The sequence below is a fragment of the Coregonus lavaretus genome (genome assembly GCF_964263955.1).
Source record: "Coregonus lavaretus genome assembly, chromosome: 10".
Classification (NCBI taxonomy): Eukaryota; Metazoa; Chordata; class Actinopteri; order Salmoniformes; family Salmonidae; genus Coregonus; species Coregonus lavaretus.
The window spans coordinates 39,884,000-39,902,002 of NC_139997.1; the positions used below are offsets into that span (position 1 = coordinate 39,884,000).

Genomic DNA, 18,003 nt, shown 5'->3' on the forward strand with positions numbered 1-18,003 from the left:
AGGAACAATGGAACTATACGGCGCATTGGAGGTAGAATACTACCTTAGAGGTCCATAGGAATGGGACAAGCCTCTTAAACTGTGTATGTATGTGTGTGTATGGGAGAGAGAAAAATGGTGGAGTGGAGACGTCTCTGTTGTGTCTGAGCTGTGTGTCGACTCATGTTGGGATGGGATTTGTGTTGGAGATCTTATGAGTCTCCGTGGGTGAGAACGTTGGTGGTTGTTAACTATATGTGAGCCCCCTTGGACGTTAAGGTTAAAAATGTCATGACTCTCTATAAAAAGAGAACGTTTACTAACTATTAGAATATCATGAGCCTACAGGGAGGAGTTTTTAATAGTGTATAGAGATGTTTTGTAATGGATAAGAAAATCACTATAAATCTGCAGATTAGGATAAAGGGAAGTTAAGAAACTTCAAAGTAGGATTTGTGTTCAATGTTTTATGTTGGTTTGTGAGCTCTGTTAAATGTTACTGTTTGCCTCATGAAGAACGGAGGTAAAGTTGGTGTGTCTACTTTCTGTTGTTTAGCTGGGAGAGAGCTCCCTCCACTCTGAAATCGTATTGGTGTATGAACTACGCATGCGTGTGATTTTATGAGTTTAGAGTTACGTAGGGCAAATGTGCCACTCCTCTGCCTGCACTGAGTTGCTGGGAGACGCAGTCTCAGAGCAGAGCAGACAGACAGGGAGTGGGGGAGATTTGAACACGAATAGAATGTTCTGTTTGTTAAATCGGCTGTTGTTTAGCGATGAAACTGTTTTCTTGAGACCTATCGAATTGATAAACTAGAGATATGTTGATGGATTAAAAATAAATAAAATAAAATCTTATTGAGCTATTTATACTATTCCTGAGTTAAGTTGTTTGCTTATTTCTTAGCGCGAATGTGAACAGAGGAGTATTGAATGGTTGAAATAACTCAGTGAGTGCATAAAATACTAAATTCTTGTCTGTCCTTTGTTATTCTGTCATATGAGAGACGATAGGAAGGAGGAGACAGAGAGAGAGAGGAAGTGCTGACGAGTGCATCATGCGACAGAGTGTGCTGCAACGGATCAAGTCAAATCAAGGCTAGTACTGTTCTATTTACAAAACATACCTTCCCATAGAGGATATTTTGGGTGCCTAGCATATTTGATGTTATGACAATTTGACAAGGACTTGGCAACAGACTGATCAATTGATGTAATTAGGAATTGCATTTTGGAGTTTTTGTGCATGAGTGGGTTTGATTAGAGATGAGGGGGAATCGAGTACTGACATTATTCTGTAAAATTAAGGTAATTGGGTGCTTATTAAGCAATGGGGTTGTGAGTGCTGTAGTGTTGCTGGATTAGAGGTCTTTATTTTTTGGATTGCTCTGAAGTTGACTACTTTCATTTACTTTCCTGATCGGATGTGGTAAGATTGCCACTAATCAATAATTAGGTAAAATAAAATAAAATGAATAAATGAATAAATTAATTGATTAATTAATTAATTTGGGGAAGAAAAAAAAAAGAGGGAACTATAAGCTATATTGTCTAAAATAATTAAATAATTTACAATAAAGGAATATTAAAGAGTTGTTACAAGGGGGAAAAAGGACATAAAAACTATGAAAGTAATTACTCCTGTTGATGTAGTAGAAAATAGTAATCCTCTAGTTAATGGTATTGCAAGGTTATCTGGAAAGGGAATAAACGTTGGCTTGACATTGAACAACCATAGCTAGTGGAAGGGATTCTTAACCCTGACGTCATCAACATGATGAAAGTGATTGAATAATAGAGAGAGGACAAGCAGAAACAACGATAAAGATGAATCCAAAACTCCAAAAGTAGGAAGAAAACGAGATGTCTGGAAACTAAGGGTGGAGTGAGGTTCAGGAAGATGGAACTTGAAGATGAAGAAGATGATGATGATGATGATCAGAGTGATTGAGAAGAGATCATGGGTGGATATGACTCTGTGATTAGAAGGAAGTTGGCAAGAGAGGAAAGAAGGGGTGATGGAAGTTGGAGAAAGAAGAAGGATACTAGAGATTCGATCTCTGAGGAAAGTGAAGATGAGAAAGCAATGAAGATTTGGAGATTAAAGGTGCTTCATATTCAAGAGGATTTTATCCTACAATGACTAGCACAGAAGAAATAGAAAGAGATATAGACCGATGCGTATTATGCCTGGATAAAGCGAATAATTTAGAAGAAGTAAGAGAACTGGAACAACAACTCAAGAAGCTGAAGATACAGAAGAAAAAACTGCTGAGAAAAGGATCCCAAGAATTGGAGAAGAATAATACATTGAGGCCAAGGAAAGAGAGCACAAGTAAGAAGATGATGCAAGATGATATTTCGAGGACAGAACATAGAATATACGCCTTTGAAGAATACCGATATGTCAACAACAAGAAAGAACAGGACCAAGAAACTCTCAGAAAACTTGATGAAATACAACTGGGGGGAGAATAAGAAGGAGAAGAAAAGCTTTGGTTATGAAGAATCAGTGTGCACCAAATCAACAATCACTGCCACAGCTTCAACTGAACAAGGTCAAATGCAATTGTACCAGCCACAACTAGTGGTACAAGTTGTTTCATATCCATAGACAGTTTCTGGAAAGACAAAGAATTGGAGAGGAAGAGGTCGAGAAGGCTTAGAAAGAGGAAGAGGAGGAAGATTTAAGCCATACTTCCAGCAATCTTGAGAAGTGTGTTATGAGTGTGGACAGGTTGGTGACTTTGCTGTGAGAGTAATGGGCCAGAAGGAAACACAAGAGGGAATTTCAGAGGAAGATACAGGAGCAAGTGAAGATCATCTGGAGGACAGGTGAACCCTTATAGGGGCAAGGAGCAAGGATTCTAGGGGTGCCTAGAAGATCCGAAAGGGGGGTGTCAGCTGGTAGCACCAGTTTAGGGAAAAAAGATCCAACAAATTGAAGTGAAAATAAACAACGGACTATGGGAAGTGATGATGGATAGCGGAACTGCTTTTATCTGTGTTCAGCCTGAAGAGGTTACACATCTCACTATGTAAAATCAACTAATTAGGATAGGGATTTGAGGGAGTAAAACAGTTGATTACTCTTAAGGAACCAATTGAGCTCTGCTATGAAAATTAGAAAATTACAATACCCATACTGGTATCAGAACATACACCTATTGTATTGTTGGGAAGAGATGCATTGTGTAAGTTGAACTGTACAATAAGATGTACACCAGACGGCTGTCTGGTAGAAGTGCCAAAGGAAAAGGTTTACCAATTGTTAATGATGGAAGAGAATTGGGGGATTTGGAGGAGTGAAGATCAGCGATTTCTGAAAATGATGATTTTGGCTCAAGGACAAGGAGAGTCATAAGCTGTACGGATGACAAATGAATCTGTTTGAAGTGTGAAGATGGATTGAGAATCTATTAAAGAGGAGATGTTGCAAAAAGTTCAAGAATGTTTGTGATATCAAAGTAGTACTGATATTGGATTTGTGAAATCAGCCCAATTGAGGTGAAAGTTGAACTTCGACGAGGAGGGAGACCTCCTTGGAAGAATCAGTATCCATTGAAAGATTAAACAATCCAAGGGATTGAACCAGAAATTGAAGGACTTTCAAAAGCAGGTGTTTTGAAGACAATAGAAAAATCCTCAGAGTAAGAATGTTTGTTATTTTGGGAGAAACCATGAGGGGTTGATAGTAGCGCCTCTGGACCTGATGATTTAGGAAGCTAGGGGTTAGCTAATGTTGCAAGGGGGGAGATTAGGAGAAAGATTACAAAGGAGTAGGGTTTTTGGGAACCATATTTGATTGAAAAGATTGACTATATCATAGGAAGGAGGACAATCTGTCTGAAAAGTGATGTTTAAAAGGGGGTGACTGTTATTCTTGGTTACATTCCTACACCAAGAGGGGAATAAGATTTCAAACTTAGCTAAAAGATGCTCAGTCGTTTGCCAAGTTTTTGTGTAAAGAAGTCATAAGCAGGTGGGGACTTCCGGATCAAATATCCTAAAATTAGTGGGAAAGGAATTTGTGGATAAATCAGTGAAATGGTTTTTGAAAAATTTGGGGAAAAAGTCAGACTAAAAAGTTATGAAAACTAGAATTGAAGTAACTCTATGACAGTCAGCTAAGCTTCAATGTTAGTAGGAAGAGAGAGAGAACAGTGGTGAAGGGAAATTTAGAGTTCAGTGGGAAGATAGATATGGTAGGAGTTTAGATCTGTTAGGAGCAGTTGCATTGAGAAAGTATGCGTTGCTGAATGATAAGAGAAGATTGAGGGTGATTGTAGTATCTATATCTACAATTCCCAGCAGGGGGATCAAGGTGATTATGAATGTATTTTTTATAATTAACAGTTTGAAAGTGAGGGATTAGAGTTGGGACTGAGAGTTAATGTAGTGACACTAGTGGTGATAGATGGAAATACAAGGAAAGAGTTCAAAGCTTTGGGGAAAATGGATGAATCAACAACAATGACATCAACACTTCAGTCTATTAAAACAACAGTGAGAAGCAATTCAACTCTTTCAACATTGACAGTTATTAAAGCTATAAATATATCACATTTGATTACAAGGGAGCCAATTGCTCCAGCACCAATTTTAGAGGAAAAGACTGTCATTAGGGTTAGGATGGGTGGTACAGCTCATCTTCCTTGTAGATGTGAGAGAAGGAATGTGTAGAGGTGAGATTCCTCTCATGTGGAGAGATAATTATGGAGAAGAAGTGTTGTTATGAGGATAAGAAGTAGAAGCTGTTTCACCTAGTGAAAGGAAGTATATTTTGTACAACGATATGAAGTGGAAGAGGGTTATGAGTGATTGCTCACTTATTTTGCGTAATGTTACATGGAAAGATCAGGGTGAATATATGTGTACTTATTTAGTGCAAGCATTAAAATTTGTTCCGGCTAAGAATTATTGGTTAAAAGGCTATGTAACTCGTAAGGTGACGCTTATGATGGAAGATTTGAAGTCTGTTGAAGCTTCCACAGTCACCAAAGGAGTTCAGGAGAAGTATATTACAGTAGCCACTCCAACAGTAAATAATACACAGAGGATATCTGTAACTTTCCCACTGGAAATAGTTAAGAGTGTTAATACATCAACTAAAGCAACTATTTTAATAGCAACTTTGAAAGAGATTAATGGTACGACGGCAATAACAAATGTAGGAAATATGACACAGACACCAACAACAACTTTCCTGAAACTAAAGGATGTAGCAAGAGTGACTCAGGAGTTTATGATACGGATGGAGAGTGCTGTCAATGGTAGTAAGGATAGTGTTGAGATAGGAGAGCAGATGGTAGTAGAGAATGATGTAGATTCATCTGAAAGAGTGCAGAATACTATCATGGAGGTACAGGATGAGTTGTTTGATTTTAATAGAAGACAAGAAGATATATCTGATCAATACTGTTCGTTAGGAAAGAGAGAAACTAAATGGAAGGCATATGGATTTGATTTTTCTGTTTGTAAATTAAAGATGGATGGGCAGGTAGGAATCTTTAGTTCAAGGAGTTAACTCATTCTGTAAGATCAGTAAGGAATCTTGAGGGTCCATGCCTGTTGAGAATTCCAGCACCAGGCACATGGGGTTCTATCTTAGAGACGGTAGCTAAACCTCTATCAAGTACGTGTCAATCTTATGCTTTATAATGGCTGTTGTATCAGCAACAATCATTAAGAGATAAAATAATGTAGTTGTGGAAACATTTGTTTAGGCCTAGGTTTAAGTGTTATTGGTTAAGTGAATTAACCTATGTGAATTTGTTAGATAGGAAGGAAAATCAGTTAACAGCGCTTCACGAAGAATTGGAGGTGAAACCAGTGAGGGCTAAAAGCTGTTTTTGTTCTAATAAAACATATGATGGAAAGGGTATGTTTATGGGAATATCAGATTGTGATGATTATGTGATGACTTTGGGTAAGCATGAACATAAGGTTAGTAATGAGAAATATAATGTAACTTTTTATGTTCCAGTTAGTAAGAAGAGCAGGACTTTGATGGTGAAAGATCAGCTTTTGCCTGATAATGTGACTATTGGGGATTTTAGAAACATCTGGGGTTTGTGGTGAGAGAATATATTCTTACCCTATGGATGGCTAGGATGTTGTTACATGTTGAAGTTGAAGCTTCCATATGAGGTTTTAAAAATTAAAAGAGGGGAAGCTCGGGGAAAGAGAGAAATCTGATTCTGAAAGAGAGAAGTTTAATAGTCTGGGAAGCCTACCATTGGAGGATAAGTCTAGGAGAGAAGTGGGGACTGGGATTTTTTCCATGGTATGGTGTAAAATTTTGGGGAGATAACATAGATAATATTACCTATAATTTGAAGGGTTTTGCAAATGAAACGATAAGAGGGTTTAACCTTCTGTCAAGACTCAAAGGAGTATTGATAGATAGATATCCATTTTGAATATCCGATCATTTTTCACATGGGTTTAAATATTATGATGATTTTAGTATTTTGTGATGAATCAAAGGGGGGAAATGGTATGTGATTCATTTTATATATAATTTTTATATTTTTAGTTGATATTGATGTTTTAATTTGAATGTGTTGTTTTGCAAAAGATACTGTTTGGTCTTTTCTTTTCTTCCAGAAGCATATGGGGGAATGTGTAGAGGGGATTCAAATACTCAAACATGGACAATATGAAGGGACAATATGAAGGGGCAATATGAAGGGACAATATGAAGGGACTGGAGGAAGTGGAACAAGGAAGGTGTGGAAAGGTTCAGATTCCATCATCGAAGATGCATTGGAAGTCGACACTGCTGAGGAGATGAAGTGTAGTGGACTACATTCCAGTGTCTGCAATGATATATAGACATATTTGCATGTGTAATACATAATTTGTGTCTTATTCTTTCTGTATTACTTTTTGTAGAATGATATTTGCTGTTATTGGGTACATGTGGGGATCTCAGATGTTTTTGTTTATTTCGTGGATGCTTAGGGATATTGGGTCTAGGCAGGGATAGAGAGAATCCACAGGAGGGTCCGATGCGTTGACCAGCCTGAATGTGGACATTTTTGATTGTATTTTGTTTGCTGAGGCTTTCATGTGTATTCAAATTGCATCATAGTTTAAAATGCATTGATAAAGATGTATGAATTGATCTGGAGTACTTAAGTGGTTGCCTGGGGCAGAGGGGCCATGAGAGAATTTTACTGTCTTGATTGATTGATGGATATTTGGAAAGAAAGCTGCCAGACAGGTTTTTCGCTCTCACACTCCATAGAGATTTGTTCATATTTCATATAAATTTATTTACACTCCATAGAGATTTGTTCATATTTCATAGAAATTTATTTACACTCCATAGAAAAAAATGTTTTTGGTTTATTGTTAAAAGTTACTCAATAAGAGAAAAATTGTTATTTGTCATAAACCTATTCTTTTTGTTTTCGAGACTTAATTCGTCTCGAAGGGGGGAAATATGTGGTATCTGAGGAATTTATGACTTTGCTAATGGTTTCAAATGGTTTTAGAGGATGTTGACTCAGCTTAACCCTCCCGTTGTCCTAGGGTCAAAATGACCCGCCACTGTGTTGAACCAACTTTATTTAATTTTTATATTTTTTGGATCATTTGTGAGAAGGAGGCAGTGATACTTTCTTTAAAGTCTCACTGACTCCTTCTCACAAATGATCCCAAAAATATAAAAATTAAATAAAGTTGGTTCAACACAGTGGCGGGTCATTTTGACCCTAGGACAACGGGGGGGGGGTTAAAGGGAGCATCTGGGGAGTAGTTCTATAGGGGCACCCTAAAGCCGAGGAAGTCTGTTAGGTGGCCTCCTGGGATTGGTCTGTAGGGAAAACACCCATATTATGTTACATAGGGCATAGGATATAAATACCGCGGTTAAAACAAAGGAGGACAGAACAACATATTATTTTGGGTCGTTGTTCTCCAGATGTCTGCAGATATCTGTAAATTGACGCTGGAATACTTTGATATAATAAACCTTTATAATCAAAGGACAGTGTTGCGGAATTCTTGTTCTCACAGCATCTCAGCATAGTTTTCTCGACACCACACCTTCTCACCAAGCTGCTTGCCTATTGTCCTGTAGCCCATCCCAGCCTTGTGCTATCTACAATTTTATCCCTGATGTCCTTACACAGCTCTCTGGTCTTGGTCATTGTGGAGAGGTTGGAGTCTGTTTGATTGAGTGTGTGGACAGGTGTCTTTTATACAGATAACGAGTTCAAACAGGTGCAGTTAATACAGGTAATGAGTGGAGAACAGGAGGGCTTCTTAAAGAAAAACTAACAGGTCTGTGAGAGCCGGAATTCTTACTGGTTGGTAGGTGATCAAATACTTATGTCATGCAATAAAATGCAAATGAATTACTTAAAAATCATACAATGTGATTTTCTGGATTTTTGTTTTAGATTCCGTCTCTAACAGTTGAAGTGTACCTATGATAAAAATTACAGACCTCTACATGCTTTGTAAGTAGGAAAACCTGCAAAATCGGCAGTGTATCAAATACTTGTTCTCCCCACTGTATGTACTGTACATACACACATACACACTACATATGCCCACACACAACATGCGCATACAAGCATACTGACGCCACACACTCACTCACACACTCACACACACACGCACACGCACACTCACACACACACACTTTCACACTCACCACATGCGCTGCTGCTACTGTCTATTATCTATCTTGTTGCCTAGTCAATTTACCCCTCCACATTTTGTTGTGTTACAGCCTGAATTCAAAATGTATTAAAGTGATTTTTTTTTCTCACACATCGATACACAATATCCCATAATGACAAAGTGAAAACATGTTTTTACAAATTTTTGCAAATGTATTGAAAATGAAATACAGAAATATCTCACTTACATAAGTATTCACACCCCTGAGTCAATACATGTTAGAATCACCTTTGGCATCGATTACATTTGTGAGACTTTCTGGGTAAATCTCTAAGAGCTTTACATACCTGGATTGTACAATATTTGTACAATTATTTTAGAAATTGCCAAGTTGGTTGTTGATCATTGCTAGACAGCCATTTTCAAGTCTTGCCATAGATTTTCAAGCAGATTTAAGTCAACTTTAACTAGGCCACTCAAGAACATTCAATGTCGTATTGGTAAGCCACTCCAGTGTATGTTTGGCCTGGTTTTTTAGGTTATTGTCCTGCTGAAAGGTGAATTTGTCTCCCAGTATATGTTGGAAAGCAGACTGAACCAGGTTTTCTGCTAGGATTTTGCCTGGGTTTAGTTCTATTCCGTTTCTTTTTATCCTGAAAAACTCACTAGTCCTTGCCGATGACAAGCTTGAAAATATGAAAAGTGGTACTCAGTGATATGTTGTGTTGGATTTGCCCCAAACATAATTTTTTGCAGTTTTACTTTAGTGCCTTATTGCAAACAGGATGCATGTTTTGGAATATTTGTATTGTGTACAGGATCCTTCTTTTCACTCTGTCATTTAGGTTAGTATTGTGGAGTAAACAATGTTGTTGATTCATCCTCAGTTTTCTCCTATCACGATCATTAAACTCTGTAACTGGTTTAAAGTCACCATTGGCCTCATGGTGAAATCACTGAGCGGTTTCCTTCCTCTCCGGCAACTGAGTTAGGAAGGATGCCTGAATCTTTGTAGTGACTGGGTGTATTGATACACCATCCAAAGTGTAATTAATAACTTCACCATGCTCAAAGGTATATTCACTGTCTGCTTTTGTTATTTTTACCCATTTACCAATAGGTGCCCATCTTTGCTAAGCATTGGAAAACCTCCCTGGCCTTTGTGGTTGAATCTGTGTTTGAAATCCCTGCTCGACTGAGGGACCTTACAGATAATTGTAGGTACAGAGATGAGGTAGTCATTCAAAAATCATGGTAAACATGATTTTTACTCCTGAACTTATTTAGGCTTGCCATAAAAAAAGGGTTGAATACTTATTGCCTCCAGATATTTCAACTTTTCATTTGTAAGTAATTAGTAAACATTTCTAAAAACATAATTCCACTTTGACATTATGGGGTATTGTGTGTAGGCCAGTGACACAAACTCTCTGTCATGTGTCAATGTGCAGCGGTAGGACGGAGTCAAGCGCAGGACACAGAACTGAGTAAACAACGTACTTTACTCGAAAAATAAACAACACTAATTTCCACGCAGGGAAAACACACCAGCTCACATAAGTCTTAGACACAAAACAAAGAACAAACACGCACAAAACCATGTGGGAACCAGAGGGTTAAATAGGGAAATAATATAATGTAATGGGAACCAGGTGTGTACAATCAAGACAAACCAAATGGAAAAAGAAACTTAGATCGGTGGCAGCTAGAAAGCCGGTGACGACGACCGCCGAACGCCGCCCGAACAAGGAGAGGCACCAACTTCGGCAGAAGTCGTGACACTCTCAATTGAATCCATTTTTTAATTCAGGCTGTAACACAACAAAGTGTGGGAAAAGTATTGTTACTCGTTATTATTATTTGTTATTCACTGTGTATTTATTCCTTGTGTCACTATTTCTCTCTCTTTCTCTCTCTCTCTCTCTATATATATATATATATATATATATATTTTAATCTTTATGTGGAACTCTGCATAGTTGTAAAATAACCTGTAAGATTTAATTTAATTAATTTGACATAGGAAATACAGAGAAATTAAGACAATTGATGAAAAACTGAAAACATTGTATGAGCACAATGGCTTTGTATAGGGCCTGGAGGTATCAGGAAACATTTAAGTGCACCTATTTGTCACTGTCATATTTCATATAGAGACATAGATTTATTCTAAATTATGCATGACATTTATTAACTATGGTTAAATACAGTGATGAAATAAAAACAAATGAACAAGCTTTTTGATATATAACAAGTAGACAGTCCAACAGCAAAGACCTTTGAAAGAATAGATGGTACATGACATCTGTGATTATAGTTTTGCCTTCTTTTCAAGATGTCTGAGTTCGTGATGCTGTCAGGTCACATGACTGATGGAAGCTGTACTCTGAACTCTGACTGATCTGCCACCACTCGTGTGACCTCACAGCCTCAAGACGTCACGCAGGTTCCCCTACATTCCCCCACATTCCCCATAGCGGCAGTGGAACAGCTCCGGGGGTGGAATGGATGTTTGTGTTCTAAATTATTACAACAGTTTGCCACATTTCATGTGTATATAAATTTTTTTAAAAACATTATAAAAGTTCACTTTACAGTTCAATTGTTTGTATTTGTAGAACTGAGATACCCAAGGGAATTAAGCCATTAGAGAATTTCACATCATTTTACTACTGTACATTTCATTTCAGACATGTGATGCTCTGCATAATCACAAGCAACATCGCACTTGGCACAAAGTGGTTGAATCAAAGTTGTTTCAACATAATTCATCAACCTATTGTGCATGGAATCTACGTGGAATATACATTGGATTTGAAAAAAGTAGATTGGATTGGTTGTTTTTAGGGTGAAATTTCAACCACAGGATTATGTCATCATGCTAACCAAATTTCAATATAGACAAACCTTGTATAAAATGTGGAATTTGTACATTTAAAACATCAGATCTTCAATATTATATCCACTATCAGACAAAAAAAGGCTGGGCAGAACCTCCTTACCGGAGAATTTATCAATCTACAGCTACCCTTTGGTCTCCCAGCAAAGTTTTCTTTATTTTTACTATTTTCTACATTGTAGAATAATAGTGAAGACATCAAAACTATGAAATAACACATATGGAATTATGTAGTAACACAAAAAGTGTTAAACAAATCAAAATATATTTTATATTTGAGATTCTTCAAATAGCCACCCTTTGTCTTGATGACAGCTTTGCACGCTCTTGGCATTATCTCAACCAGCTTCACAAGGTAGTCACCTGGAATGCATTTCAATTAACAGGTGTGCCTTCTTAAAGGTTAATTTGTGGAATTTATTTCCTTCTTAATGCGTTTGAGCCAATCAGTTGTGTTGTGAGGGGGGGTATACAGAAGATAGCCCTATTTGGTAAAAGACCAAGTCCATATTACGGCAAGAACAGCTCAAATAAGCAAAGCGAAATGACAGTCCATCATTACTTTAAGACATGAAGGTCAGTCAATACGGAATATTTCAAGAACTTTGAAAGTTTCTTCAAGGCAGTCGCAAAAACCATCAAGCACTATGATGAAACTGGCTCTCATGAAGACCACCACAGGAATGGAAGACCCAGAGTTACCTCTGCTGCAGAGGATAAGTTCATTAGAGTTACCAGCCTCAGAAATTGCAGCCCAAATAAATGCTTCACAGAGTTCAAGTAACAGACACATCTCAACATCAACTGTTAAGAGGAGACTGTGTGAATCAGGCCTTCATGGTCGAATTGCTGACAAGAAACCACTACTAAAGGACACCAATAAGAAGAAGAGACTTGCTTGGGCCGAGAAACATGAGCAATGGACATTAGACCGGTGGAAATGTGTCCTTTGGTCTGGAGTCCAAATTGGAGATTTTTGGTTCTAACCGCCGCGTTCTTGTGAGACACGGTGTGGGTGAACGGATGATCTCTGCATGTGTAGTTCCCGCCGTAAAGCATGGAGGAGGAGGTGTTATGGTGTGGGGGTGCTTTGCTGGTGACACTCTCTGTATTTATTTAGAATTCAAGGCACACTTAACTAGCATGGCTACCACAGCATTGTGCAGCTATATGCCATATCATCTGGTTTGGGCTTAGTGGGACTATCATTTGTTTTTCAACAGGACAATGACCCAACACACCTCCAGGCTGTGTAAGGGCTATTTTACCAAGAAGGAGAGTGATGGAGTGCTGCATCAGATGACCTGGCCTCCACAATCCCCCGACCTCAACCAAATTGAGATGGTTTGGGATGAGTCGGACCGCAGAGTAAAGGAAAAGCAGCCAACGAGTGCTCAGCATATGTGGGAACTCCTTCAAGACTGTTGGGAAAGCATTCCAGGTGAAGCTGGTTGAGAGAATGCCAAGAGTGTGCAAAGCTGTCTTCAAGGGTGGCTATTTGAAGAATCTCAAATATAAAATATATTTTGATTTGTTTAACACTTTTTTGTTTACTACATGATTCCATATGTGTTATTTCATAGTTTTGATGTCTTCACTATTATTCTACAATGTAGAAAATAGTAAAAATAAAGAAAAACCCTTGAATGAGTAGGTGTTCTAAAACTTTTGACCTGTAATGTATACAAATAAATATCAATAGAAAACAGGTCAAACGAAACAAAGCTAGTTTGTGGTCTTTCCAGCTTCCGTTTGAAGTGATTGTGTTAGCTGTGTTGTTGGCTAGCTCCTCTGAACAACAGTGTCCTGATGAGAGAGCACATTTTCTATGCCAGGTGAAATTGCGCCTTCGTTAGCATTGATATGGATGTATACAAATAAATGTCACTAGAAAACAGCTTAAATAAATGCAGCTACTCTGGCTGCACTGTTTGACGTGACTGTACGTTAGCTAGCTAGAAAGCAAGGGATAAGAACATTGCCAGCCAGTATTACATTTTAGTCATTTAGCAGACACTCTTATCCAGAGCGACTTACAGGAGCAATTAGGTTTAAGTGCCTTGCTCAAGGGCACATCAACAGATTTTTCACCTAGTCAGCTTGGGGATTAGAACCAGCGACCTTTCGGTTATTGGCACAACGCTCTTAACCACTAAGCTACCTGCCGCCCCAATAGAACATTTAGAACTAATGACTGGCCATAGATCCAGAACAAAAAGACTGAACGACTTGGTCGCGTCTCTGGCAACCGAACCGATAGAATGAACGACCAGCAGGCTTGGGTAGCAACCCTAGATTTGTGTCGGGACTATATCTTGAGGAAGGATGAAATAGTATGAATAAATTAATAAAAATAAAGTATTTAATGAAAATATGTAAATCATTATTTGAATATGGTAATCCGTTGTATAAAAGTGATAATGCCCTCGAAGCCGGTGTTTGGAGGATATATTGGCACAGTTTGCCGGCCCTCGACGAAATAACACCCGTGCCAATATATCCTCCAAACACCGGCTTCTCTGGCATTATCGCTTAAATATTGAATTGTGTTTAGTTGTCAATGCAACCAAATACCAACATTTGAAGGAGATGTATCTAATGCTTGGATAGTTCCATCTGTGCCACTGACTGAATTAATAATTGATATGTTGGATTTAGGCCTAAATGAAATCAAACATTTACAATTGGATTTGATTTTGTCCTATTATTTAACTTAGATTTTTGTTTGAGATGGAGATGTGAATCCAAAATATACATTATTAATTTGTAGACAAAGTGGAATTAAAGCCAGACTAAGTCAGTGGCAGAAATGGAACTATCCAAGCAGAAGTTAAATCTCCTTCAAATGTGGATATTTGGCTACATTATCAATCAAATGCAATTCAATATTACTTTTGTAATACAGTATATAGCCTAAAGTTAAGGCTTTTAAACTAATGTAACATTCAACCATAAAATGAGTACCACATCCAGGTCCACATTTTGAGGTTACGGTAACTATACATTTCTTCTTATGTAATCTTATGAAGTGTGCATGTTCAAGATAGCATGCATAGGTCATCGCAGGACTGGGGAGATCTTCACAATTGCTGTAATAATCTGAGCAGAATCTCGAATGGCATTGATCACTTGCACCATGTACGTTTAACGTAATCTCAACTGCAATCCAGGTCATTTGGTTCTGCTATTAGATGAAGCACAGTGATAACACATTAATCTGTTGTATAAATAAGCAACATATCAGACATTGTTTTTCCATTGGAATTTGGTTGGGCTTTTAGATGGTTGAAAGCATAATGATAACACATTGAAAATTCAACTAACTTTGGCTGTCTTTTTAAGTGAATGAATTATACACTCAGTGGCCGGTTTATTAGGTACACCCATCCAGTACCGGGTCGGACCCCCCTTTGCCTCCAGAACAGCCTGAATTGTTCAGGGCATGGAAACGTTGCTCAATTGGTATCAAGGGACATAACGTGTGCCAGGAAAACTGAGGTCCTCTGTAGCTCAGCTGGTAGAGCACGGCGCTTGTAACGCCAAGGTAGTGGGTTCGATCCCCGGGACCACCCATACACAAAAAAATGTATGCACGCATGACTGTAAGTCGCTTTGGATAAAAGCGTCTGCTAAATGGCATATTATTATTATTTATTATTAAAACATTCCCTACACCATTACACCACCGCCACCAGCATGTACCATTTACACCAGGCAGGATGGGGCCATGGACTCATGCTGCTTATGCCAAATCCTGACACTGCCATCAGCATGATGATTCAAGAACTGGGATTTGTTGGACCAGGCAATGTTTTTCCACTCTTCAATTGTCCAGTGATGGTGATCGCGTGCCCACTGGAGCCGCTTCTTCTTGTTTTTAGCTGATAGGAGTGGAACCCGGTGTGGTCGTCTGCTGCAATAGCCCATCCGTGACAAGGACCGACGAGTTGTGCGTTCCGAGATGCCGTTCTGCACACCATTGTTGTACTGCGCCGTTATTTTCCTATTTGGGGCCCGCCTGTTAGCTTGCACGATTCTTGCCATTCTCCTTCGACCTCTCATCAACAAGCTGTTTTCACTCACATGATTGCTGCTGTCTGCGTGAAAAGCCCAGGCCAGCCGTTTCCGAGAAACTGGAACTGGCGTGCCTGGCACCGACGATCATACCATGCTCAAAGTCACTTAGGTCACTCATTTTGCCCATTCTAACGTTCAATCGAACAGTAACTGAATGCCTCCATGCCTGTCTGCCTGCTTTATATAGCAAGCTACGGCCACATGACTCACTGTCTGTGAGAGCGAACCATTTTCGTGTACCTAACAAACTGGCCACTGATTGTAGGTTGTAATCTCAAATATTACCCAATTATCCACGTTGAAATGACATGGTGTGCCCAGTGGGATACCACCCCAACTCATTCAACTGTTTAATTTCCATAAACATGTGGTTCTTTCAATCATACATTGCTTCCGTTCAGTGCAGTTACTAAATGTGGATCTTACATTAGTGCCTTTCTTAAAATAAAAAAACAGCAAGTCATTCCATGTTTAACACTATTTCACATTCTGCAAACAATCACTGCAAAATGCACAACTAGGGGAATCCAAACAAAACAGATATAGAAAACGAATTGGTACAAAAAGCAAACATTGCAACAAGTGGCTGTTTGCTTGTATTCACACTGTGAAACTCCCCACCCACCTGCTGCTTGGGTGAACCACTAGAGTACACAGGAAGATAAATGTATTCTAATGTATTCAGGAATGCTGTGTGGCATCACACTGATGACATTTCCTCATCACCTTCCATCCACACCGTCGTTCTCAGGAGATATTGTTTTTTCCTGTTTGTTTTTAATAATGAATGTGCTTCTGAGTTTAGTTAAATGAATTGGATTTAAACATACACTAGGCTAGTTATGATTGTCATCTACTATGGGAGATATAATAATAATAATAATAATAATATATATGATGAACAGAATACTAATCATTTTTTTTGCATTATACCCTCTATGGTACCTTTACTGTTTTGATGCATAAACTAACATTCAGTACTCATACAATAATGATGGTGATGAGAAACATTTACATTTACATTTTAGTCATTTAGCAGACGCTCTTATCCAGAGCGACTTACAGGAGCAATTAGGGTTAAGTGCCTTGCTTAAGGGCACATCGACAGATTTTTCACCTAGTCGGCTCAGGGATTAGAACCAGCGACCTTTCGGTTACTGGCACAACGCTCTTACCCACTAAGCTACCTGCCGCCGAAACCATATAGGTAACAGATATAATTATTATCCAAATGGGTTAATACAGGATTAATTGTATGCTACTCATATTCAGAATCATAATTACTCTAGACCTTAATGTTTAAAACACTATTTCGAGGGAGATGTCATACTTAATGGACTAATGCAAAACAATTATAATGTAATACTGTGTGTCAATGGCACCATTATACACAGGAGGGAAATTCATATATATTATTTAGCAGACATTCACAGGCAATTCAAACCATCTGTGTATGTAATCACAAATAAGCTGTAAAGACTTTAAGTGCCATCCATTAACAGTTTGATTCAACTTCCTCACTTTTCACTAATGAGAATGAAGTGCACATTATTCATAGAAGCTGGGTATTCATTGATTCTGTCAATGCCTGAATCTCAGTCTATACAGTTATTATCCTATTATTGATACTCAAATGAACTGACTTACCTATGACGGCTGTCAGAGAAATATAAATGAGGATGCATAAATGGTGCATTATAGGAGCAGTAACGAGATGCATCTCTTTTGCTGTAGTCCTGATCCAAGTGATCGCAAGCGAGGCTGAGGCTCCACTGTCAGGTCTCTCAAACATATAACCACTTGCAGTTAAGTGCATGCAGTGCAGAGCACATACAGTACATACACACACTCTCTCTCTCTCTCTCTCTCTCTCTCTCTCTCTCTCTCTCTCTCTCTCTCTCTCTCTCTCTCTCTCTCTCTCTCTCTCTCTCTCTCTCTTACTCACTCACTCATTCACTCACTTACTCTTTCTCTCTCAAACACACACACACACACACACACACATTGCATTGGCTGAACATCCACTCATTCAGGTTCAGGTACAGCACTATATACTGTATTACTGTTACTATTTGATGTACATGCTACTTCACAATATCCTATTAGATCTATACTATAAGAATAACTAACCAAAATATATGTTTAGAGGGTGATAGTGCTTGATGCTGCTGTGAACCATCATAAGTATATCTTTATTGATGAAGCGGGCTTCAACCTGGCCAAAACTCATGGCCATGGGCGGAACCTCATCGGCCAACGGGCAACCGTCAAAGTGCCTGGACAACGTGGGAGAAACATCTCCATGTGTGCAGCTATCTCTGAACATGGTGTGGTAGGACGTAGGCCATTACTTGGATCCTACAACGCTGCACACCTCATTGTGTTTCTCAATGAAATTGAGCAGGCCTGTC

At 38.6% G+C, this 18,003-nt stretch overlaps 1 protein-coding gene across 1 annotated transcript in view; it reads right to left on the minus strand.

The window, feature by feature from the left end:
• LOC311135977 (relaxin receptor 1-like) overlaps positions 1–17,312 on the minus strand; it is a gene marked incomplete at both ends in the record, with an annotated part of 43,901 nt that extends 26,589 nt beyond the window's left edge. The window contains one exon of the mRNA XM_084170022.1: positions 17,240–17,312. Coding sequence (XP_084026148.1) covers positions 17,240–17,312 — 73 coding nt within the window. The remainder of the gene's footprint in view (positions 1–17,239) is intronic.
• Positions 17,313–18,003: the final 691 nt, after the last annotated feature.